The 25,010-nt window shown below is 50.2% G+C and overlaps 1 protein-coding gene across 1 annotated transcript; it reads right to left on the bottom strand.

Moving 5' to 3' along the window:
- Nucleotides 1–289: 289 nt before the first annotated feature.
- On the bottom strand, nt 290–24,536 carry ST6GALNAC1 (ST6 N-acetylgalactosaminide alpha-2,6-sialyltransferase 1). Its single transcript, XM_025999432.2, has 9 exons — nt 24,258–24,536; nt 4,680–5,352; nt 3,820–3,988; nt 3,506–3,677; nt 3,175–3,313; nt 2,829–2,932; nt 2,555–2,644; nt 2,363–2,462; nt 290–2,084 (listed from the first exon to the last, which is right to left on the bottom strand). Exons 1-9 carry the CDS (start codon nt 24,386–24,388, stop codon nt 1,893–1,895), a joined length of 1,770 nt encoding a protein of 589 aa, XP_025855217.2. The 5' UTR covers nt 24,389–24,536; the 3' UTR covers nt 290–1,892.
- Between the last annotated feature and the right edge of the window lie 474 nt (nt 24,537–25,010).

The following is a 25,010-nucleotide window of genomic DNA, read 5'->3' as shown; positions in this document are numbered from 1 at the left end:
CTGTTTAAGGACTTGTCAATGGGCTGTAAGTAAAAAGGAAACTTAATCTTTCTTTTGCCTTTGTTTCCCACATCTTTGCCACCTTACTCTATCAACACCATATAGCATATTCTGATATACTATCAGCAGAGGACCTCCAAGATCTACCTTCTCAAATTCAAATTCAGGCTACCCAAACAAAAAGGCTGAACCTCATTTATCTGGATCCAAAGTAGAGTAAACTATTGTGTTAGTTCACTCCAGACTTACCAGTCAAAAGATTTAGAAAAGAGATAATCAGAGGCATGAAGAATTAGTAAATAATCTATGTGCAGATGATATGATAGAATAGAACACCCTTCACAATGATCAGGGAGAGAAAATCCACTTACAACAGCAACAGGAAGATAAAATACTGAGCCGCGCATTCAACAAGGTTCGTTTGAAATCCGTATGAGAACCGTCTCTTGTTCTTGGAGAAGAGGACTCAATGTAATATATCCGTCCATTCTCCCCAAGTAAATTTATAAATCGAATGCAATTCCAATTAAAATACCCAAACATTTTTTCTAGATCCTAAATGGATACTAAAGTTCACACGGAGTAGTAAATATGTAGGAACAGCTGGGAAAACCTGAAAAAGACAAGCTGAGCAGTCCAGAAAAGGGGTGGGTGGGGGAGAGACAATATGCCACCACCTGCTGCCGAGAGCTGGGACTGCAGCCCTTCTGAGCAAAGCAAATCCTGTCCTATTCGTATGAAATGAGCTTTTGCCTTCCACACCCTCCTTCATCCAGGGTCTTTATCCAGTTTAGGAGCTTTAGAGTTCTTCCCGATTTCAGGGTCCAAATCCTGGTGGTAAAAGGAGCTACGAAGCCTTTGGCGTGGTCCAGATTCTCAATGTGGGGTTTGAGGAAACACAGGCTGGTGGGAGGATAGAGAATGAAAGGGGCAGAAACTGGGTCCTTGTTGCATCAGGGTTTTTACATACAGTAATGTTTGAAATCCTTGAAGAGCGGGTACCCTAAAAGTCACGCTACAGATTATTAAACAATGGCCTCAGGACATGACAGCAGATGGTTTTTTTTCAAGGATAAAATGGTGCCTTTCATACAAATATAAAATGAACCCATGTCAAGGATTTTTATTTAACTTATTAATTAATGAAGGAACCAGTAAGATGTAAAAACTGGTTCAAAGGAGAACCCAAGGTACGGACACGTATACAGGCCATCAGGAATGTCAAAATGAATTTGCTTGTTCGTACAAAACGGGTCACTGCCCACAAGGGAATCATTACTTGCATCTTTACTGTACAAGATTTATTTGCATCTCCATGGGCAAGAATTGTTTTTATTACCATCAGTTTTCTACAACCCAGAGAGTTGTCAAAGAGCTGGAAGACACGGAAAGGTACAGATCCTTCTAGAATCAGATAGGCCCTGGAAGGACGGGTCCTCTAGACAATCTGTAGTGAAATTAAGTAATGCTCTCAAGACTTCACAGCTGCTAAGGACAAGATTTGGAATTCAAAACCAAATCTACATGTCTCCAAAGGTTCAGGCTTTCCCTCCTAGTGTCAAGTAGCTTTTGGACAGTGAAGAGTGATATTCAGCCGAGATTTGTGGTATTGGCTGGTCATCACTCCCTTTGGTTCAAATTCTCTGGTCTCAAGACTGGAGTCCTCCCTCCTGTGAAGGGAGCCCACAGCAACGTTCCAGGCTTCTCCAAGGCCTCAATCAGGCATCTGCCATCTTGAAAGCACCTCCTCCTTGGTGCCAGTGTCCCCTGGTGAGTCTGGAGGGGCCTGGGGCCTGGTCTGAACCCTGGGAAAATGGTGGTAGAGTCTCAAGACTCCCACGGTGGCCCCTGCCATGGAATGGCCAAAGGGACTGCTGTGGCCCAGGCTCCAGTCACATCTTTGGTTTGGAAATTATGGGACGCTGGTACAGCCGGATTATACCTTCATCGTGCAGCCTCTTCCAGAGTGTTCTCTCTAACGGGAAGTCATGGTTGATATAAAAGATCGTTCGTTTCCAGGACTTATCATAGTAGTGATCAGAGAAGCGCTCGTGGCCCTCAGTGATGAAGCCATAGGCGCTCACCTACGTAAAGGGTGGAGGAGAAACAAGAACTGAGGTTGCTCCCTCTGAGGCTTATTCTCATGGGCTGTGTGTGTTGGGGTGGAGGGTGGGGGTTTATTCTGGCTCCACTCCTAGGGGTCTGGGTGCAGGCTCCCTCACGTGCACTTGTATATGTGTGTATGTCCACACTCACACCTGTCCCTTGCTCCCCCCGGCCGTCGTCTCGTCCCGGGCAGGTCCAGGGATACCCCACAGCTGTCTCTCCAGGAGCTCGTGCTCCTCCTGCAGCAGAGCCTTACCTGGTCACAGAGATGAAGGGCCGTGAGCAGCAGGAGGGCCCCAGTGGTGGGACGGTATATTCTCCAGTGGATATTGTTCAGGGTCTTTGACCTCAAAAACCTGAGAAATCCCCCAGCCCCCAGGCGTCAGGAGGCTGCAGGGATGAGAGGGTCCCGGTCCCTCCCACACACGTTCTGCTGCCCTGCTCTCACCTGTTCTTCATGTATCGCAGAAAGTCTGGGTGTAGCAACAGGTACCTGTCCAACTGCAAGGTATCCCGGAAAGCCTCCTGGGGCCTGCGCCTGTGGGCGGCAATTGGTCGTTCAGGCTCAGGTCTCTCACCCTCCACCGTGGGCCAAGTCGGGGCCGTGGGCATGACTGGTGCCCCATCCCCAGGTGACACCTACGGCTGTGCCCACCTGGCCAGCCCTTCGCAGCCGCTCAACACACGGCTGGGCCTGGGGTAAGGGAGGGGGCGGTGGGTACCTGAACCAGGAAAGGCTACTTTTCACCAGGGTCTGATTCAGAAGCAGCGCTTCCAGCCACTCGTAGTCTCGGGTGCCTTCCAGGAAATGCAGGTAGTGGACATCCTGAGGAGCAAGGACAGCAGGTGGCCGGGCAGTGCCGCCTTCGGGACCAGGGGCTCTGGGGTGGGGGTGGGGGGTGCTGCTCTGGCTCTGACCCCAGCCTGCTCACTCGCTCTCCGCAGGCCCGTCCGGCCGTCCTCCCAGCTCCGGCCCCTCACAGGACCAGACTGCAGTCGCGGGCCACCAGGCTCCCTCTCTCAGCCCGACGCCCCACCTTGAGAATCGCGGGTGGCCGGGCTGCTCACCTTCCCCAGAGGGACGTGCGGGAAGCCCCGACCGCCCAAGGCGAGCAGTGACTGCGTTATGGAGAAGGCGGTGAAGCCGTAGAAGGACGTCCGGGTGCCCACATCCTGCTCGTAGCCCTTAGTGAGAGCTCCGCTCAACCTGCTCGGGAAGACAGAACCGCACAGAACCGTCCAGAACCCATGAGTGCAGGAGGGAGAGGTGTGGGGGCTGGGGGAGGCAGCAGGTGTAAAGGGAGCCTCCCTGGAGCGCCAGGGAGCTGGCCCTGAGAGATCTCTCAGGAGAGAAGGTCTCTGCGGGCGGCAGTCCCAGGGGAGCTGGGCGGGGGCTCACCGGAACACGTGATCGTGGCCGTCTATCTCCTGGCCCACGCGCGAGTCGTTCAGGATGCCCCCGTTCCCCACCACGGCGCAGGTGACGCACTGGGAGCTCCCGGCGGGGAGGCTGGCCCGGAGCAGCTGCTGCTGGGGCACCGGAGGGAAGCGGGTCACCACCTTCTGCACCACTGGAACAAGGGGGGCTCCGCTCAGAGCCCGGGCGGGGGGGGGTGGCCCTCATGTCCCCCCCACTGTGCGGCTCCGGTGGCCCCCAGGGAAGAGGCGGGCCAGGGACAGAGGCCAGCTGCCCACGCTCCTGGGAGGACTCACGGGACTGATTGAGCTCCATGAAGCCGAAGGGCGGTGCGAAGTGTTCTAGACGGTCCCACTCCCTCTGGCTGAAGCGGCTGGAGTCCAGGAAGAGGGTGAGGTTGGCCAGGAAGAGATTCTGGAGCCAGGGTGACTTGGAGGCCTTGACCTTCACTGAGTCGGGGCAGGTCTGCGTGCGGGAGGGTGGGTCAGGTGGGGGGGGCACCACCTCGGGGGCCTCTTCCATCCTATCCCGAGGGTCCGCTGACCTTCCCTCGCCCTTGTCCTGGCCACCGGAGCCCCGAGGGTCCCAGAGAGCAGGGTTCCTGGTGCCCTGGGGATGCCCCTTGGCAGGTGCACGGGGGAGGAAGCCCGCAGGAGAGCCTGCGCGGGCTTCTGTGTGTGACCGAACATGTTCTCCCCGCCGTGGGCCCAGGCTGCTTTTCTTAGGGGGGGCAGGGAGGGAAGGTGGGGGCATGGTGCGTGCAGGGAAGATAAGGCATTCCCAGGAATCGGGCTTGGGCATCAGGGCTGGGGGTCCTGGCTGGTGGCCCTGTCCCTCGCCATATTTCAAGCCGTGCCCCCCGCCCCCTGCCAGAGGATGGAGGTTTGGACGTCCAGCGCCAGCGCAGGTGTCTCTCCCCCTGCCCCATGACCTTTCGGGCCTTCTGCGGGCTCCGGGGCAGCGCATGTCACCCTCACACCTTCCCCCGCTGCCCAGGCCAGGATCTGGGACCTGCCTCCTCCTCCCGCTTTGATCACTAAAGGAGAGAAGGTTGGGGTGCAAGCAGGGTAGGGTAGGGCGGAGCCTGGGAGGTGGGGGCAGCGGGGTGGGCTGTCCGCAGGGGGCTGCGGAGCGGGGAGGCGGTGGCCAGACTCACCGGCTGCAGGGCCTCCGTGTCAAAGCTGTATTGTTCCTCGAAATCCCACCGGGGCTCAGACTTGAAGTTGGCAGCCCGCAGACTCGGGCTTCTCCGGGTGGTGCGGCCCTGGGAAGAGGTGGAGGGTGGCGTAGCCCGGGCTGTGTCCCTGTGCGGGGCAGCCGCTGTGGTGGCTCCTTTCCTCGTCCTCCCCATCGGCCCTGCTCCTGGCGTGGTCAGCGCCTTGGCCTGACTTTCTGGCACGGGTGTCCGCCCGGTGGTCTGCGCCTTGCTCTGAGGCCCTGGGGTCACCGTCCTGGTGGCTGTCGGCGCCTCCTTCTGGTCCCGCCTTCCTTTGATTGTCCTAGTGTCCTGACTCGTCACTGATGGGAGCCCTGTCCTGTCAGAGGCCACCCCCTTGTCCTGAGCCCTCGGGGGCAGCGTGTCCGGCACGGTGTCCTTCCTCTCCTGACCCCTCATGGGGGTGGGCTGAGCTGAGGTGGCCTCGAGGGCCTCTGCTCTGATGTCCTTGTGGGCAGGGTAGGCCGTGGCCTGGGCCTGGGGGGCCCACGTGCTCTTCTCTTGCGCTGATGCCACCACCGGGGCCATTGTCCTGTCTCCCGCGGTGGGGGCCTGCCCTGTCACCTCATGGAGTGACTCTAGGGACCTCTCCTCATTGCGTATGTGCTGATGCCTAGGGATAGACATAAATTTGGGTTAAGGCTGAGGATCGGATCAACAGGTTGGATCAACAGGTTGGAATAATTAGTATTTATTCTTGTGCCTTGGGTAGACTTCAGACCAGTTTCCGTAAGATATGAAGGGAAGGAGTGTCACTGTCCATACCCCAAATTAAGCTGCACCCATTGGCAATGGGTCTGGACACTTCCTTTTGACCCATAGAGAGACCGTGGTAGTATCGTGGAGGTGGTACCCTGCTTTCACCCCAACCCTCCTTCCACAACCGGGTGTCAGGAGCAGAGCCACCACGTTCTCCCTGCATAGGGCTGTCTCTGTACTTGCTCCAGGAATGACTCTCTGACTCTGGCCCTGTCATCTAATATCTGTAGGATACTGTTGACCGATCTTCCTTCCTTCCTTCCTTCCTTCCTTCCTTCCTTCCTTCCTTCCTTCCTTCCTTTAATGAAGGGTAGGTAACCTCGTGAGCGAGGAAAGATACATGCATCTCATGCATGTCAAGAAGACTCTAGATGCCTGGGGTGCCCGGGTGGCTCAGTCAGTTAGGCATCTGCCTTTGGTTCGGGTTGTGATCTCAGAGTCCTCGGGATCGAGCCTGAACTTAGGCTCTCTGCTTGGTGGGGAGTCTGCTTCTCCCTCTCCCTCTGTGCTCTTTCTCTCTCAAATAAATAAATAAATAAAATCTTAAAAAAAAAAAAAAAAACGAAAAATAACTAGCTGCCTACCTTGGTGGAAAGATCTACCTGAAATATATATTTCAAACCTTACCTAAAAACAAACTTGCTTGCTAGCATCGTTAGGAAAAATATACATCCTCAGCAAGTGTTCAAGAGCCCGTATCTCCTATCAGATGCTAGACACCCCGGATGCGAGATGTGTCTGGCAGCACGGGCAACAGGAACTCTGGTTCACACACACAGTTGTGTGATGACGATACAGACCAGGTCTCGCCCTGGGGAGTGTGTGGGCTCAGTGGGCCTGGGGGAAGGGGCTCTGTCTGGGCAGGGGATGGTCCCAAACCGATAGGCAGAACCCGATTATTATCTGCGTTGTAGGTCAGATTGAGTAGTTTGGACTTTATCATTTGTCTTCTGGTCCAGGAGGAGCTACTGAGGAATTTCAGGTGGGAGATGGGGGGCTGGTGCCAAAGCAAGGGGGTGGGCGAGTGTAGTTGTATTCCACCCTGGCTGTGCTTTGTTTCTAGTGGTCGGAGAAGATCAATGCAGGGTGCCTGGTCCAGCTTCTGGCACTCGGGGTTTTTGGCTCCAAGGATTAGATTTACTTTCCTTTTATTTCTTCCCCTTGCGGGAGCCTGCCAAAAGCTCCTTAATTTATGCAAATTAGCACCAGGTGTTCTGCTGAGGAAAGTGTGGGTCCTCCGCTCTGCAGGTTTCTCTAACTGCACTTTGTAGGAGGTGGGGATGGGTCTCTGTGCTACACAGGTTTTGGGGGGATTCTGGGAGCCTTGGGAAGAAGAATCGCCCTCTCTGGGGACCTAGCCTTCACCCTCATGGATTTCCAGGTGTGCTTAACTCCTGCTTCTTTACCTGGCGCACTAGGCCTCCCTGGCTCACCTTGATCACTCTTGGCCCAAGCAGCTCTGTTTTGTCTGCTTCTACCACTCTTCTTCCAAGCCACATACCACAGACTTACTGAGACCATAGAGAGAGAAGGAGAGAGAACATGAAATGTGCAGCCAGAGAGACCTGAGAATCCCTGGCACTTCCAGTTATTAGCTGGTGTGACTGGGAGAAATCACAACCCACGTGATTTTCTTCCTTCCTTCCTTCCCCCCCCCTTTTTTTAAAAAGATTTTATTTATTTATTCATGACACACACACACACACACACACACACACACACACACACACACACAGAGGCAGAGACACAGGCAGAGGGAGAAGCAGGCTCCATGCAGGGATCCTGATGTGGGATTTGATCCCGGGACTCCAGGATCATGCCCTGGGTCCAAGGTAGACGTTCAACTGCTGAGCCACCCAGGCGTCCCGACCCTGGGTTTTCTTATCTGTAAAATGGGCTGCTGCCTTTTGCTCCTGAGAGAAGTCAGCTGTGAGCCTGACAACATGTGTTTAGCATCTGGCACAAAATTCGTGCTCAACCGGATGAGTTCCCCACTTCTCACCCCTGCCGTGGCACTCTGTTCCCAGTCATTCTTGGTCTGTTCTGTGTAAGTTGGGTGGGGGGTGGGGGGGTCTCCTGAGTCTAGTCTCCCACTTCTCTGGTTGCAGCTTTGACTTCTACCCGCCTCTCAACTCTGCAACCACTAATGTGTTCTTTTATGCAGCAAGTATTTACTGAGCACTGGGGCCTGGTGAGGAGTGCAGCCAGACACATTGGAGCCCAGGATCCAAAGGGGAACAATCACAGACAAATGTCAGGTTGTCACCCGGAGACGTGCCGGGAAATGGGTGAGGAGAAGGAAGCCATGGGAGGTAGCCTGACCCAAGCTCTGGTTCCTGGGACAACGTGAATACTAAAACCCTATGTGTCATCGAATTGGGCGTGTTTGGGGATTATATTCATTTAGCAGTAATGTCGAGTTCCTCCCTGAATCGTAGACTTGGAGAGGGCAAAAATGCCTCTAAGCAGCCTTACCCACGAAGCCCCCCACGATGCTGCATCACGTAGGTGCTTTCGAAAGGCTTTCCGAGCCCGCCAAGAAATGGATTTAAACAAACGAGGAATAGAATCTGAAATATGTCCTTGGGGAAGAACATCTTATCCAACAGATGTTGGCTGGATGTTTATGTGCCATGTAGGTTTATAGGTTCCAGGGATACAGATTTGAATAAGGCACAGACCTTGAGCCTGCAGAGTACACTGTAGTCACTGTTATGAAAAGTGGAAGACAGGGGCGCCCGGGAGGGCTCGGCAGCTGAGTGTCTGCCTTCGGTCCAGGGCGTGATCCAGGGGTCCAGGGAGACTGCTTCTCCCTCTGCCTGTGTCTCTGCCTCTCTCTCTCTCTCTGTGTCTCTCATGAATAAAAAAATAAAATCTTAAAAAAAAAAAGAAGTCCTCAACTCTATAAATGGCCCTTAAAAATAAATAAATAAAAGTGTAAGACAGAGGAGACTTTCATCACCAGAAAAATACAGGGCTGGCCCAGGGTAGTACATGTCCTAGGCAGATTACCTCCCTTAATCCTTCCTCATTCAGGGCCTCCGTCCTGCACTGTGGCCAGCCCTTCTTGGTGGATTCCCTATTTCCTGCTCCCAAGGCCCCAGGGGAGCACACTTATCCAGGTCCTCCAAGAAGGACAGTCTCTGTTATGACCTTGAAAGTGATAGAGAGGGATCCCTGGGTGGCTCAGCGGTTTAGTGCCTGCCTCGGGGCCCAGGACGTGATCCTGGAGTCCCGGGATGAACCCCAGGTCGGGCTCCCTGCACGGAGCCTGCTTCACCCTCTGCTGTGTCTCTGCCTCTCTCTCGCTCTGTGTCTCATGAATAAATAAATAAAATCTTTAAAAAACAGAGTGAGAGAGGACCTAACTTCTCTGGAGGCTGGTAGGGAAAGGTCAGCAGTGGGGTCCTTCCACCTTGGAACACTCACACTTTTAACGGGCTTCATGTAGCCAATGCCTCTGCCTTTGTTATGCAGCTCAAGGAAGTAATTTGAATGAGAGCTATCCCAGACCAGAAAGGAGAGAAAGGCCCTGAGACAAGGCTGTCCCTTTTCCAGGGACAACCTGGAAAAACTAATAGCCATCAAGACTTTAAGCCTTTATTTCCTTTTTTGTTTTCTTTTTCTTTTTCTTTTTTTTTTTTAAGATTTTATTTATTTATTCATGAGAGATACAGAGAGAGAGAGGCAGAGACACAGGCAGAAGGAGAAGCAGGCTCCCTGTGGGGACCCCGATGTGGGGGATCAGGACCTGAGCCAAAGGCAGATGCTCAACCACTAAGCCACCCAGGTGCTCCTGTTTTCCATTTGTAACTAAGGAAAAAAAAAAAAGATGGGGAGATTTATCAAAAGGATAGAAAATGTCTTGAAGAGCCCAAGAGCAAGACGTAGTTGAGCCTCTAGAAGGGTCTGGAACCTGGGGTCTCTCTCTGAGGCTTGGAAGGGACACAGCCTACCTCTGTTCCTCTAGCCTGCTTTCTGCTTTCTGCTCCTCAGCCCACGGGGCGGTGAGGATGGCCACCCTATAACACCTGCTCCAGCAACTGCTGACTCTCTTTGTTGCCAATTTTTAATTTTTATGGGAGAGATTCTAGCCCACTTGTGTCCCTTCTCTGTCCCTGGCCACACGGTAGGTGATATGGATCCTAGGGTCTACCCTGTGCACGGCAGGAGGACAATCTGAAGAGAAAGAGGGAGTTGTTGGCTCACGAGCTGGGTAGATACCCCTAAAATATCCATTCTGAAAGAGTATCATCCATGTAGAGTGGAAAACCTGAGTTAGTCCAGAACATGTTCTTGCTGGATTTGGGCCACGTTTATCTAGTAGAAAGGTTTGAGTACTGTGAGACTTACTCTTCTCCCTTTCAATGTCACCGATGTGCTGAGGCTCCATGCTTGAGGCCCAGCAAAGGCCTAAGTGTCAACTCTGATAGCAAACGGCTCTTGTCACTCAGCTGTGAACCTTGGACTCACTTCCACCTGCATTTCCTACCGCCAGACTACAAGAGGCGTCCAGAAGCTTTCCTTCCAAACTGCAGCACCTTTGTGTGGCTGTGGCTGGTTAGAGGGTGCAGCAGGGTGGTCTTCTACACCAGACACAGCAAATGTACAGCCCGGACAGCTGGCCCTCTGCCTCGTGGCCATGCCAGCCCCGAGGAGGGAGTACCAGGAGCTCCTCTCTGCCGTCCTTTCCAGAGGTAGGAGATACAAGGTCCCTTGCAGGTTACTGATGACTCCTTTATGTGCTACAAGGAGTTGCAGCAATGACCCAGGTACTGACAAAATTATGTAATTAAGTTGCATTTCAATTCCCTATAATTAAACACAACTATGATTGCTAGGAATGTGGGTGTCTACGTAGGCATTTCCTTATGCTCATGCATGGTATTTACTGAATGCTCAAATTCCTTCCATCCACATGCTGAGTGCCCTGCATTCATCTTGTCCAGACCCTAGGTGATCCTGAAATTAAACACCATTGGCAAGGCCAGGGCTGGGGTGAAGACAGAAACCTGTTCTCTATTAAGGGTTCAGAGGGAATGGCGAATCATTCACGGATCACATCCAAGCAAAAAACAATTCAGTATTAAATTCTGATCTATTTGGGAAGTAAAAATATAAAGTGTTGCACTTCAAAAAATAAATTTATTTTTCGCAGGGATCACATGGCTCTATTCAATAAATGAAATGGATGTCAAAGAATAATTATTGTCATCTTCTCCCCTCTAAATTCTGAACTACACAACACCAAGGGGGACCTGGAAGCAAAGACATGGCAGAAGGGTCAAAGTGTATTTCTACTTGAAGCCATGAAATGACTGTTGGTAAGAGAGCAGTATTTTCCCATGAATATAGCACAGCTGAACCTAAACAGTTTGGGGGTGAGGGTCGTTGACCCACACACAGTCGAAAATCTGCCTGTAACTTTTGACTCCCCCAGAACTCAACTACGAATAGCCTGCTGTTGACCGGAATCCTTACCAATAGCAAGTCAATCAACACATATTTTGCATGTTACGTGTATTACACGCATATTCTTACAATAAAGTCATCTAGAGAAAGGAAAATGTCATTCAGAGAATCCTAAGGAAGAGAAGATACACGTACAGTACTGTAAAACAAATCCATATAGACGCGGTACAACTCATGTTGTTCACGGTCAACTGTATCTACTAGAAAGAACACGGCAGGGTTGAAGGTGGCTTGCACGTGGGAGAGGTCATCCAAACTGAAATTTAGCGATAACACCCCAAATCAAAGGCCACTAGTAAAACTAGTAGGAATAGAAGATTATTTTATCAAGGAAAAAGCTCAAGAAACCTCCGTGATGATCTAGCAATTCCACTTCTAGATATTTATCCAAAGAAAGTGAAAACACAAATCTGAAAAGACATGTACACTCCTGTGCTCACTGCAGCATTATTTACGATGGCCAACACGTGGAAGCAGCCCAGTGTCCATCGGCAGATGACTGGAGATAGACGGATGATAGATAGAGGTACATGTATATGGATATGTATATATGGAATATCGCTCAGCCATAAAAACAATGAGGTCTTGCCATTTGCAGCAACATAGATGGACACAGAGGGTATAAGCCAGACAAAGACAAATATCATATGATGCCACGTAAATGTGGAATCTCAAAAACAAAACAAATGAACAAACAAAAGGCAACAGAAACAGACTCCTAGATACAGAGAGTAGAGTGGCGGTTGCCAGAGGGGAGGTGGTGGTGGGGATGGACGAAATAGGCAAAAGGGATAAAGAAGCACAGTCTTCCAGTAAGAAATAAGACTCGAGGGTGTAAAGTGCAAGCCTAGGGAATACAGTCAATAATATTGTTTGGGTAGGGTGTTTTTTTTAAGATTTTATTTATTCATGAGACACACGGAGAGAGAGGCAGAGACACAGGCAGAGGGAGAAGGAGGCTCCCTGTGGGGAGCCCAATGTGGGACTCGATCCTAGGACCCCAGGGTCACACACTGGGCTGAAGGCAGATGCTCAACCACTGAGCCACCCAGGTGCTCCTATAGCCAATAATATTGTAAAAATAAATAAATAAATAAATAAACAAACAAACAAATTAATATTAAAAAATAATAATACTGTAACAGCTTCGTATGGTGACAAATGGTAACTGGCCTTATTGTGAGCATCTCATAATGTATGTACATATTGAATCATTATGTTGTACACCTGAAACTGATATCCAATATTTTTTTTATCAATTATTCTTCAATAAAAACCGAAAAAAAAACAAAAAGCCTTTTGATTTCCTAAATAATTCTGGGCTCTGCCGTTCAACAGAACAGACAGTGGAGGAGGCTTCAGGCTAGGTGTGCCTGCCCTGTGACAAGTGGCTGGTCACACACATGCCTCTACTTACGTCCTCATGACATGGGCCCCCTCCCCCCAGTCCGCACCATTTTTGCTGATCACTTGCCTCTTCGGGGTTCCACATCTGGTTCCCCCACCTCAGTTTCTATTGTACCTCTCCTTTAAAGGGAAACAAACCTTAGGCTCCCCAGCACTGCCTGTCGTCACCCCCTGCTGAGGACCCTCCATGACAGGGCGGGTCTCACCTCCAGCACCCCACATGGTGGTTAGCCCAGCCTGGAGCTGCTGAAACTCCCTTGGGGTCTGCATGGCTCTTTAGGGGCTCTGGTCTCATCTGAAATGGAAACCAGTCATTCTGTTGTGCTCCCTCCCTAAACTTAGCAGTTTATTTTCTCGAGGAAATCCTGAAACTTTTTGCATAATTTACATTTTAGAACTTTACCCTGAAACTTTAGACATGTCCATAAAGTTGCTTCAATCACTAAAAGCTGTCTTTTGCCTTGCTTTGCTTTAATTATCTTTGTAGGCTGGAAAAAAAAAACACAGAAATCTGTATTCTGTTGTTGTTCCAAGTGTTCTTTCTTCAAATCAAAGCCAATTCTCTTACTTGTTTAGTTTCTGGCCAATTAAATCCTAATGAAGGACAATATAAAATGGGAACAGGGATCCCTGGGTGGCGCAGAGGTTTGGCGCCTGCCTTTGGCCCAGGGCGCGATCCTGGAGACCCGGGATCGAATCCCACGTCGGGCTCCCGGTGCATGGAGCCTGCTTCTCCCTCTGCCTGTGTCTCTGCCTCTCTCTCTCTCTCTGTGACTATCATAAATAAATAAAAATTTAAAAGAAAAAAAAAATAAAAATAAAATGGGAACAGAAGAGGAAACACATCTAAGCCACTGCTCCTAATGCTTCAGTAGCTGGATCCTATTTCCAGAGCTGTCCCCCCAACAGAGAGACCCAGAGCATTCTCTGAGATTCCCCTTCACCTAACTGTGGCTCGGGAGATGGGAAGCTGGTTTATTTTATTTCTTAAGATTTTATTTATTTATTTAATTTATTTATTTGACAAGCAAATAAGCGGCAGGCAGGGGGAGAGGGAGAAGTAGGCTCCTACCGAGTGGGGAGCCCGATGCGGGGTTCCATCCCAGGACCCAAGCCAAAGGCAGATGCTTAACTGACTGAGCCACCCAGGCCCCAGGGAAGCTGGTTTAAAAGCTGGATGCTCTCCCTCCCTATAATACACAAGTACAGACACAAACAGCTCTCCCGAGACCTACGGGCACAAGTCTTGAGAGTGAAGGAGAGTAGGGAAAACCTCAGTAACCAGGTGAGAAAATGTTCTAAACTGAACAATGGCAGATGTATATAGGCCAAGAATCCCAGATGCAAGATAAGACCATGTGGCCTGGTGGCTGGGAAAGAATCAAGGTTGTTTAAAGCAAAGTCAGTTTTTATGACCTGTATCTGGAACCCGGCTTATCTCTTTTGGGGATAATCAGATCTGCGAGTAAGGTTTATTTCAGGGGTTAGCCCAAGTTCAGGTGATGCTTTTAGGCCGGCGCTTTTGAGATAGAGACCTTGGGGGACAGGTTCTTCCCCTTCCCCATCCCTCTGCCCAAGAGAGAAAGGAGAAGAGCAAAGCAGTCGAGTGGGCAGCTACCCTGTCCTCCGTTGGTGCAGGAAGGGTCCCCGAGAAACTGCCAAACCCCACAACCGTGGTGGCATTTAATAACTTCAGGGTCAGGCTTTTACCGCTTCTGCTTCCGATGGCACAGAGCAGAGCTCTCGGAGCGAGGTGGCCCACAGCGTCATAGCTGTCACCCACCCAGGACCTAACCTCTTGGGCTCTGGCTGTCCTCAAGGGTTCAACTTGAGTCTGGCCAAAACCTAACTTCTTGGCACTTGGCAAACGGGCGGCGGAGCACACGGGGGCGGAAAGTAACCGCCTGAGTTCCAGCTCAGCCCTAACTAGCCGGCTGCGCGACCTTGGGCAACCTACAGAACACGGAGAGCCCCTGTTCTCATCCATTAAATGGGAATCTCTCTCCCTCTCTCTCTTTTTAAATTTTAGTTATTTATTTGAGAGAGAGATAGAGATTAACAACAGAAAGCATGAACCCAGGAGGAGAGGGAGAAGCAGGCTCCCCACTGAGCAGGGAGCCCACTGAGCAGGGCTCGATGCAGGGACCCCAAGATCATGACCCCAGCCGAAGGCAGGTGCTTAACCGACGGAGCCACCCAGGCTGCCCCATTCAATGTAAATCTTTTTCTCTCTCTCTTTCTTTTTCTTTCTTTCTTTCTTTCTTTCTTTCTTTCTTTCTTTCTTTCTTTCTTTCTTTTTCTTTCTTTCTTTCTTTCTTTCTTTCTTTCTTTCTTTCTTTCTTTCTTTCTTCTTTCACACATAAAGAGAGGCAGAGACACAGGCAGAGGGAGAAGCAGGCTCCCCGCAAGGAGCCCGATATGGGACTGGATCTCAGGACCATGGGATCACACCCTGAGCCAAAGGCAGATGTTCAACCGCTGAGCCACCCAGGCGTCCCTCAATGGGAATCTTAATATCAGTCTCATAATACTGTTGTGAGGACTTCACAAGCTAGAGTATAAAAGGTATTTGGAAAAATGCCGTTTTTGTAAGATTTACTTATTTAAGACTTTATTTATTTATTTGAGATAGATAGATAGATAGATAGATAGATAGATAGATAGATAGATGCATGAGCAGGGGGGAGGGAGAAGTAGACTCCCTGCTGAGTGGGGAGCCTGACATGGGACTTGATCCCAGGATCATGGGATCATGGCCTGAGCTGAAGGCAGATGCTTAACCAACGGAGCCACCCAGGCACCCTGAAAAATGCCATGTTGTACAAATGTATTCTAGTCGAACTGGGTCAAGTGCTAACGTGTACGACACAGAGTGACTGTCAGAGTCCCTATCCGCTTTGGGTTCACGTGTTCAGAGATGAAAGCCTAAAAGGACAACAGGTGTCAAGGCCACGGGTAAGTAATATTTCTTTTTGGGGGGGGCAAGCAATATTTCATTTGTAGCACTAAACCATTTAATCAAGAAGTCAAGAAGAGGCAGGTAGACACGCGACTCTGAAATAGGGAGGTAATTACCAAAAGAAAGAGCAGAAAGAGTTGACGCAGTTGCCTTGGGAATCAAGATTCTGGAGTAGGGACAAGTCACGGGGCTCGCTCTATGTTGACGTAAACTTTGCAATACTATTTGCCTGAAACACTTGCATATCAGCTTAATAAAAAAATAATAATAACGGGAAAAACATTAAAACTAAATGAGACATCTTATCGAGAATTCTATGAAAATTTGAAAATCTGGGATGCCCGGGTGGCTCAGTGGTTGAGCGTCTGCCTTCAGCTCAGGTCGTGATCCCGGAGTCCCAGGATCGAGTTCCGCCATCAGGCTCCCTGCATGGAGCCTGCTTCTCCCTCTGCCTGTGTCTCTGCCTCTGTCTCTCTCTCTCTCTGTGTCTCATGAATAAATAAATAAAATCTTTAAAAAAAAAGGAAAGAAAATTTGAAAATCTAATGCAACATTTAGTCCACAGATATTACTGAGTGGTGGTTAGATGCCAGGCATCGAGAACTCTCTGTTAAGGACAAGAGAGCTATTGTCACTCATCTTAAGAAGCTCCAGAGCGAACAGGGGAACAGACATGAACATAAATAGCTGCTATAAAGTGTTAGGTCCGATGCTATTAGTCATACGTGTGGGAGAGAGTGTGTGGATACACCCTAGGGACACGGTTCTGCTGGAGGGGGGGCACTTCACTATGGAGGTGGTGCCTAAATGGGTCTTTTGTTCCCGAATCTTTCTTCACAAACAAATTTTTCTGAAGTATTCTTCCTTTTATAGAAGCAGAAAATGGATTTAAGCAGAAAAGGATATCAGCCCGTGGGTTATATCCTCCCAAAGAATCTGCCGGTGGCGCCTTCAGGGCATGCACATCCAGACCCCCTTCCTACGCCTGTTACACTTACAAATGTACAAATGTGTGCTGTTTCGGAATGTTATTGGTTTCCCTCCTTGTACTTTCTCCCTTTCCCATTGGCGTCCACTTCTCACCCACCGCAGCTGTGAAGAGCCCCATGTTCATTGCCTCCGTGGACACATGTGGCCAATAAGAGCTGGAAGTAAAGGATGTCCTGCAAGACCTCTGCCTTCCCCCCATGCCTGAGCCCTAAGGGGGGAGAAGATTTGGTGAAACAGATGTCTCGGGGAAGGACTTCTCTGTTTCCTCCCACCATCGCCCCCTCCCTAGAAAGATTCCTGTGGATGAGGGGGAGGGAAAGGAGAAGGGAGAGAAGAGAGGGGTCTGTGGGTCCTGAGGTTGGAGGGCTCCTGCGCCCTACTGCCTTGTAGTGTTCCTAGAGTCTAATAAGACCCCGAGGGGAAATGACAGCATGCTGATCCCAGGAAGGCGGCGGCTGAAAGTTCTCACACCTAAGCAGGTGCACATGAAGGAGCCAAGAGGCAGAGACGACGAAGGATGTCTCGACGGCACCACGATGGCTAAGAATCAGCCGCCCCCGCCGAGGCCCTGGCACCTCATCAGGTATCGGGGAGCCCTTGACACCATCCTAGGAAGGGTGCAGAGGAGTAAGAATGGCTGAGATTAAGTTTTCCTGCAGCTCGGTGAATGGGGGGTGGGGGGATCCGGGATCAGAAATCAAGGGGTGATAGAAAATAAAGTTATATTCTTAGACTAAAATCAAATAAGACAAAAAAAGAAAATCCATAGCCTTGATTTTACAGCTGACTCTTATTGGTCAGCTCTGAAGCCGACCCAAGGCATAGAATCTTCCAAGGCAAATTCATTCCAGACCAGGAAAGCCAAGCCAGTGGAGGCACGGTCTTAGATTGTATTTCCATATCCGGGAGCACCTCAGAGACCGGCACCAAATGAAGAAGATATGAGAAGTAGTCCAATAACCTTGGTTTGAAATCATACAATCCATCCTATTTGTTGCCAAATCCAGGCGATCCAACTTATTTTCAGTCCTTTCTTTCTAACGTCCTGCCACCAGAGGTCCCCCGCCCAGGGCTCCTGGCTCTACCCCAAATCATTGCAACAGCCTCTAACCCAGCCCCCACTGAGACCACCTTCTCCCCACCGCCTACCCTATAGCAGAGGAGCCTGCTCAATGCACGAATGTCATCACGTTCCTCCTTACGCTGAGGTTTTTCCACAGCCCTAGAATAAAGTTTAAACTGTTGGTACGTTACCGAGGATCTTGCATTTATTCTTTCATCAACAAGCATTTAAAAAACGCTGTGTTATGCCTGCCTGGTGTCCAGGACCTGTTCAAATTACTGAGGAAAGAGAGACAAATAAGACAGGCCTTTCCCATGGGAAATTCATAGTCTGGCAGGAAACAAACTGTGTTCATGACAACGTGTTATGATGGGTGTGATAGAGGAAGGTGGGGGTGTGGGTGCCGGGGAGGGAGGGGTGCTGTGATGCCAGTGCAGGTCATGGCTGGGAGGGTGGATTCTGGAGCTAGCTTGGCCTGGGTTTGAACTTAAATGACAAGGCTGACCTTGGATAAGTTGCCTAACCTCTCTTATCTGGAAAAGAGGCTGTTGTTAATAATAGTATCTACTCCCAAAGCCTTGATATGTGGTCAAGGTTTTTGTGATACGATGCTCAAGGGTTTTGGAGACCAGTGCCTGGCATGCGGAGCCCCCCTATCAGCTTGTGTCACACTAGTAATCAGCCTCTCATGCCTGTACACGCCCCGCCGGTTCCCAAGGTTGCACCACTGTTCCTGCTGCTTCTTTAGCGTGCCACGATCCTGATCCTGCATGCTGAAATGTCACACGGCCTTCTGGCTCTCTGCAGATGCCACCATCCCCACAGCCTTCTCCTCATCCCCCCCCACCCCCACCCCCACCCCAGGGTGGAAAAGACTCTTGTAACTTTGCTCCCATAGGGCCTGTCACATTTGACTTAACTGTGGTTATTTGTCACACACCCTCTCTGGTTTTGTGTACATCTCTCCGCTCCATTAGACTTGAGAGTCAACACGTCCCAGGAAGTTGAGAAGCATGGATTTCGGAGCCTAAATCCTCTGTGTTCAAATCTTCGTTTGTTACTTCCTGGCTGGGTGGATTTAGGCTTAGCATTTTTTTAAAAATATTTTTTTAAAAATATTTTATATATTTATTCATGAGAGTCACAGAGAGAGAGGCAGAGAGAGAAGCAGGTGCCCCACAAGGAGCCCGATATGGGACTCGATCCTGAACCGTAGGATCACGCCCTGAGCCAAAGGCAGACGCTCAACCGCTGAGCCACCCAGGCGTCCCTAAGATGGTATTTTTTTTTTAAGATTTTATTTATTTATTCATGAGAGACACACAGAGAGAGAGGCAGAGACACAGGCAAAGGGAGAAGCAGGCTCCATGCAGGGAGCCCGACGTGGGACTCGATCCCGGGTCTTGAGGATCACACCCTGGGCTGAAGGCGGTGCTGAACCACTGAGCCACCCGGGCTTCCCAGATCTTTTTTTTTTTTTTTTAAGTACTGTCCACACCCTACGTGGGGCTCGAACCCCGGGATCAAGAGTCGCACGCTCCACCTGCCGAGCCAGCCAGGCACCCCTAAGCTTAACATTCAGAACCTCATATCCCTCATTTTTGTAAAAGAATAAAAATACTGAAGTTGGGCAACAACTGTGAAGATCAGAAGTAGCGCACAGAAAGCTCCTGAGCGTAGGTTAGCGTTTTGGGAAATCTCCAGCTCTGAAACGATAATCCTGTGTCATAAACATGCAAACACCTCGGTACCAATGACCTTCAGAAACCACCGATACTACATGGAGTTGGCGTTTTACAAACCCCTTTGATCTCTGACCTGTCACCCTTTGCCCACCCAGCCTGTGGGGGAGGGGGGCCCCCGCCGCGCCCCCCACTGTCTCTCACTGCACCCTGCTCTCTCCTCCGCATCTCTCTCCTGCATCAAAATGTCTCCTGATTTCCACTTCTCCCTTCCCTCCGGCCCCAGGTCCTCTTCACCTTACATTTCAAAGGCTAAAGCCACCTGTGAGGGCACCGGGTTGGCCACAGTCCCTCCCTCTGCAGCAGGATAATCCACTTGTCAGGTGCATCCCTTGGTTGCCACCATAGGTCAGGCCAAAAGTGGTGACTCATCCCTCCTTCCAATCTGTCCTGTTCCCTTTGGACAGAGTGAACCATCGCACAATGCCACTTTTGAGAAGTCACCTCCCTGCTTCAAAACCTCTTGCGTCCACCCTCGGCCCCACCCTCCTGAAATGCCCTTCCTCTGCTCCCTGGAGCGAGCCCCTCGTCTCTACAAGGCGTGTTTGTCCACGGCTCAGCCAAGGGGACACTTAGGCGGGGCGGCCTCCTTGCTTGTACTATTCTTTCCACACCTTTACCGGAGCCCTACCTGCTTCGAGACCCATCTTCCCATTGAAGCTTTCAGAGGACCCACGTCCTTCCCTCCAGGGACCTCTGCTCTTAGGGTGCTCACTCTCTGTTACTCAGTTTGCAGCTTAGTTACCGAGACAGTTTACTGAGAAGTCTCAGCGTGTGACCTTCTCTCTCACCTCTAATGCCTTGGGCAGTTCTATAACTTTATAGTATATTCACCTTTCATGATTGAAACTCAGTCTAAAAAAAGAATTATAGGAAAGATTAACAAAACAAAACAACCCTCAACCCCCAAATTCAGTCTCACCCATTTTTTAGAGCTCTAGTTGTCCTGTTGGTTCAGAGCTCTTCCCCGCCACACCCCCCAGCTGGGTAGCTGGGTTAGAGCCAAGACCCAAGGCTTGGGAGATAGGGCAAGAAGGGGGTGGTCGTGGTGTGGAGGAGGCCGGAGGGAGGGGCGGCAAGAATCTGGGTCAGCCACAGAGAAGACTTTCCCTTCCCTTTGAAGGCCTAGCTCTTGGATATATATATATAGTTTTATTTTTTTATTTATTTATGATAGTCACACAGAGAGAGATGAGAGAGAGGCAGAGACACAGGAGGAGGGAGAAGCAGGCTCCATGCACCGGGAGCCCGATGAGGGATTTGATCCTGGGTCTCCAGGATCACGCCCTGGGCCAAAGGCAGGCGCTAAACCGCTGCGCCACCCAGGGATCCCCTCTTGGATATTTTTTAAAGATTTTATTTATTTATTCAAGAGAGATACAGAGAGAGAGGCAGAGACATAAGCAGAGGGAGAGGCAAGCTCCCTGCTGGGAGCCCGATGTGGGACTCGATCCCAGGGCCCCGGAATCAGGCCCTGAGCCAAAGGCAGGCGCTCAACCACTGAGCCCCCCAGGTGTCCCACTCTTGGGTATTACTACTTAAGTGACCACCTGTCTAGGAGGAATAGGGGGACGCAGTGTCCCTACTCTCCCTGAAGGCCAGTGTGTTTGTCTCCTGACAGGTACTCTTGGGAGGGTCAGTAAATGTGGTTTCCCTGGGGCAGCAATTTTCTTGGCACTGGGGATCCCCGCATGAGTGCGCCAACAGTATTCAGTGTCCCAAACACTTCTCTGGAGTGGATGTCCCATTACTTGGCCCCAGTAGGTAAGTGGGTGGCTCTGGTCCCTCCATGGCACCACAGGAATGCCGAGCTACCCTCCACAGCCTCCTTGACTTTGAAGGCCCTGGGGTCAGGGTAGGTGGGCTCTGGGTTTTTCCCCAGATACATAACGCCATTGACAATTCCAACCGCCTTCCGCCTTCAGAAATCTCTAGATCACAAACAGGCACCAGTCTACTTACCTCTCTCCTTAACCCCGGGACATATGACATCGGCTGGGGAAGGAGACGAGGCACCCGGGTCACTGTGAGTGACTCTCCCGCAGCCCTCTCCCACCCCGCACGTGTCTCTCCAGGGACACTGTTGTCCTCTGACCTTCCTGCCCTCCCTGGTCTCCTATTTAAGCTAGATTTGAGTTGGGTTTTTGTCACTTGTGATCAAAAGAGTTCCAGCGTACCCAAACCCAGATTTATGCCGGACACAAAAATAAACTGCAGATGGGAGAACTATGTAAGCTTGAAGAACAAAAGCACAAAAATATTGGTAGACAATATAGAAGGTGATTTATAGAATTTTAAAAAAGATTTTGCTGGGATCCCTGGGTGGCGCAGCGGTTTAGTGCCTGCCTTTGGCCCAGGGCGTGATCCTGGAGACCCGGGATCGAATCCCACGTCGGGCTCCTGGTGAATGGAGCCTGCTTCTCCCTCTGCCTATGTCTCTGCCTCTCTCTCTCTCTCTCTCTGTGACTATCATAAATAAATAAAAATTAAAAAAAATAAAATAAAAAAGATTTTGCTAATTTATTTGACAGAGGGAGAGCACAAGCAGGGGGAGCGGCAGAGGGAGACGGAGGAGCAGGCTCCCACTGAGCAGGGAGCCCAACTAGGAGCTCTCCATCCCAGGACCCCAGGATCATAACCTGAGCCAAAGGCAAACGCTTCACCGACTGAGCCACCCAGGTGCCCCAAGATTTATTTAATTTTGAGGTGGGACAGGCTTTCCCCCAAGTTGCACAAAGTCCAGTGGCCATAAAGGAAAAGAAGACTTCATCTACATAAAAATTACTTGTGTGACACAAGACAGCATAAACAAGGCAATAAAAACAAATATCAGCCGAAAGAGAACATTTGAAGTATTGTCACATGTGCGATAGAAAAGCGTTAATCGGGCAGCCCGGGTGGCTCAGCGGTTTAGTGCCACCGTCAGCCCAGGGCGTGATCCTGGAGTCCTGGGATTGAGTCCTGCATCGGGCTCCCTGCATGGAGCCTGCTTCTCCCTCTGCCTGTGTCTCTGCCTCTCTCTGTGTCTCTCATGAATAAATAAATAAAATCCTAAAAAAAAAAAAAGTGTTAATATCCCTCAGGTACAAAAAACTCCTGCAATTAAGAAAAAAATAAACAGGAGCTCCTGGGTGGCTCAGTCGGCGAAGGGTCTGACTTCGGCTCAGGTCATGATCCCAAGGTCTTGGGATGGAGCCCCGGTCAGGCTCTCTGCTCGGTGGAGAGCCTGCTTCTCCCTCTCCCTCTGCCCCTCCTCCTGTTCTCTCTCTCTCTCTCTCTCTCTCTCATAAATACATAAAATCTTTTAAAGAAAGAGAGAAAAAGATAAATAATTTAATTTTTTTAGGGGAGCAAGTGATATACACAGGTCATTCATTCCCAGAAAAATACAAATGATCGGAGCACCTGGCTGGTTCAGTTAGAAAAAATACAGTCGATATGGTCAATAAGCCTAAGAGGATCCTTGAATTCACAGTGGCCTGAGAAATGCAGATTCAAAAGAGAGACACATTTGAGCCTCTCAGATGCTTAAACTTTAAAAACATTAATGATTTCTGGTGTGGCCCTGGGGTGGGGGTGAGGGAGTGAACACGCGCACGGGTTGCGGTAGCCTTCTCAGAGGATGATCTGGTGGCATCTGTTGACATTTGATGTGAGTGTACCCGTTGCCTTGGCAATTCCACTTCTAGAAACCTACCTACAGACATGCCTACGTAAATGTACAAAGGTGTGTGAAGAACCAGTGGCAACCCGACGGTCAACCCACAGAGACTGGATGAGTAAACTCATATCCGTATCCAGCGCCACGAGTAAGATGGGAGTAGGTTTGTACACGTCAACAGGGAAGGGTGTCCAAGGTATACCGTTGATTTAAAAAGCCAGCCTGTGGAACAAGGTGTAGAGTGTGATACCTGCCTATCCACCTGTGTGTCCACCTATTGACCTTCCCATCCATTTATCCATCTGTGGTAAGGGCTTGTGTAGCCTAAGGTAAAACGCACAGGCTAGGGAAGCAAAATACTAGGACCAGAATCTGGCCCCAGGACACCTGGGTGGCTCAGCGGTTGAGCTTCTACCTTCGGCTCAGGACATGACCCCGGGGTCCTGGGATCGAGTCCCACATCGGGCTCCCTGCATGGAGCCTGCTTCTCCTTCTGCCTGAGTCTCTGCCTCTTTGTATGTCTCATGAATCAAAAAAAAAAAAAAAAAAAAATCCTGTCCGCGTGACTTCCTAGCAGGATGACTTTGGCCAATTCACTTCAGCTCTCGGTGTCCCTCTGTATACTCACAACCGTCAGGATTAGTTAACACATAAGGCATTTAGAAGAGAAGTGTTGGCTACAGTTAGGTGATAATTCTATGTACACCAAAGAATCAAGCGTGGTCACCCCTCGAGAGTGGGTGGACATGGGGGTGTGATGGAGAAGACCCTCACTTCTTGCTAGTGTTTTTCTATACTTTCTGAGAGCATGTATTACCTTCCGGTTTTACGAGCAGTGGAATATAAAATCATTAAAGACAAAAAAAACAAAAACTGAGTCTGGAAAGGAAGGGACTCTCCACTCCTGGAGATGTGTTGATTTTATAAGAAAACTGGTCTATGAGGTCCTTTTGAGGGATGAGCTTGGGGGAACTAAGCTGGGTGAGAGGCCTCCCATTTTCTGACAAACTCCTCAGGGAGAGTGTGATTCTGGAATGAATGGAATCCACGGGGTAAATCTTTTGCTTTTGGACACATCCAATGGCACACGTGCGAACTATCCCTAAAGTTGTTACCATTACTTACAGTCCCCCAGGGGTGGGATGGGACTTGGGGGGGGGGGGTCCATCTTCTTTCTGTGCCTTCCAGGGACCCAGACCCACAGTTTGCAAACTCCTGCCTGCATTTCCCCTTGACAAGCCGCCAGGCATTCGGACACCTTGGTTTTCCCACTCCTGCCACCTGCTGTCCCCTAGGTGTCCCCTTGGATCATCCTTGCTGGTGGTTGTTGACAATGTGCCTGACTCCTGGCACCCCAGGTGGTCACACAGCGGTGTCTTGGAGTTCCCCAGGCTTCCCTGGGCTAGAGTCTTTGTAAAGTTCTTCTAATAAATTATGAGGAATTTGGAAAGGGTCAGAACCTTACCTGAAAGGTTTGGTATTGGGCTCCTTAATAAAGGAAGGCAGGATGAAGACAAAGAAGGTCAACACAGCCGAAAGCAGGAACCATTGTGTAGTTTGGTCCAGATGACTGAGTCTACACAGGCGGGTCCTCATGGTGGTGGGTCAGGCGCTGCAGGAGAGCTCTGCATATCCTGGAGCTTGGATATGAGCCACAGGTAGTTTAAGTGCTGAGATGCCTTGGCCGGGGAGTGCTCACCACTTGTCTTAACAACGAGCCACTCTGGTAAACACTGAGTCTATCAAGATCTGCCAGGGAAAGGAGGAGCTCCCTTCCCTGCTTTCTGAAGGCTTATAGGCTGGCGTGGCTTGAAGGAAGGAAACTCCTTTTGTTCAAACAAGTTTTCTTTTCTTTGTCTTTGAAGCCAACTTCTGCATATAGAACTTTATGAGAAACATGCACACGTTATATGGAACCTCACTTTTATCAGGTTCCAAACCCTTGGGGACCCCGGGCAAGTGCACAGGCTGGAAGAGCCTCGTGCTGATCTCCATGCGCAACCTGACCTTTATAAGAAAATTACGAGGAATCTGTTTAGCTTTGAGATCCTCTAGCAATGCTTCCTCTTTTTTTTTTTTTTAAGATTATATTTATTTATTTGACAGACAGAGACAGAGAGAGCACAAGAAGGGGCAGGGACAGAGGGAAGAGAAGCAGACTCCCCTCGCTGGGCAGGGAGCCTGACATGGGGCTCGATCCGAGGACCCTGGGATGGTG

Source organism: Vulpes vulpes, chromosome 2, assembly GCF_048418805.1.
Source record: "Vulpes vulpes isolate BD-2025 chromosome 2, VulVul3, whole genome shotgun sequence".
Taxonomy (NCBI): Eukaryota; Metazoa; Chordata; class Mammalia; order Carnivora; family Canidae; genus Vulpes; species Vulpes vulpes.
Note: the sequence above shows the minus strand (reverse complement) of the source record. Positions and strands in the feature narration are given on the sequence as shown.

Excerpts from the sequence above, each read along its gene's own strand:
- ST6GALNAC1 (XM_025999432.2), bottom strand. The coding sequence starts at position 24,388 with ATGAGGACCCGCCTGTGTAGACTCAGTCATCTGGACCAAACTACACAA. Across the intron at positions 3,989-4,679 it reads ACACGGAGGCCCTGCAGCCG|ACCTGCCCCGACTCAGTGAA; the intron begins GTGAGTCTGGCC and ends TCCCGCACGCAG. Across the intron at positions 2,645-2,828 it reads AGTAGCCTTTCCTGGTTCAG|GCGCAGGCCCCAGGAGGCTT; the intron begins GTACCCACCGCC and ends TGCCGCCCACAG.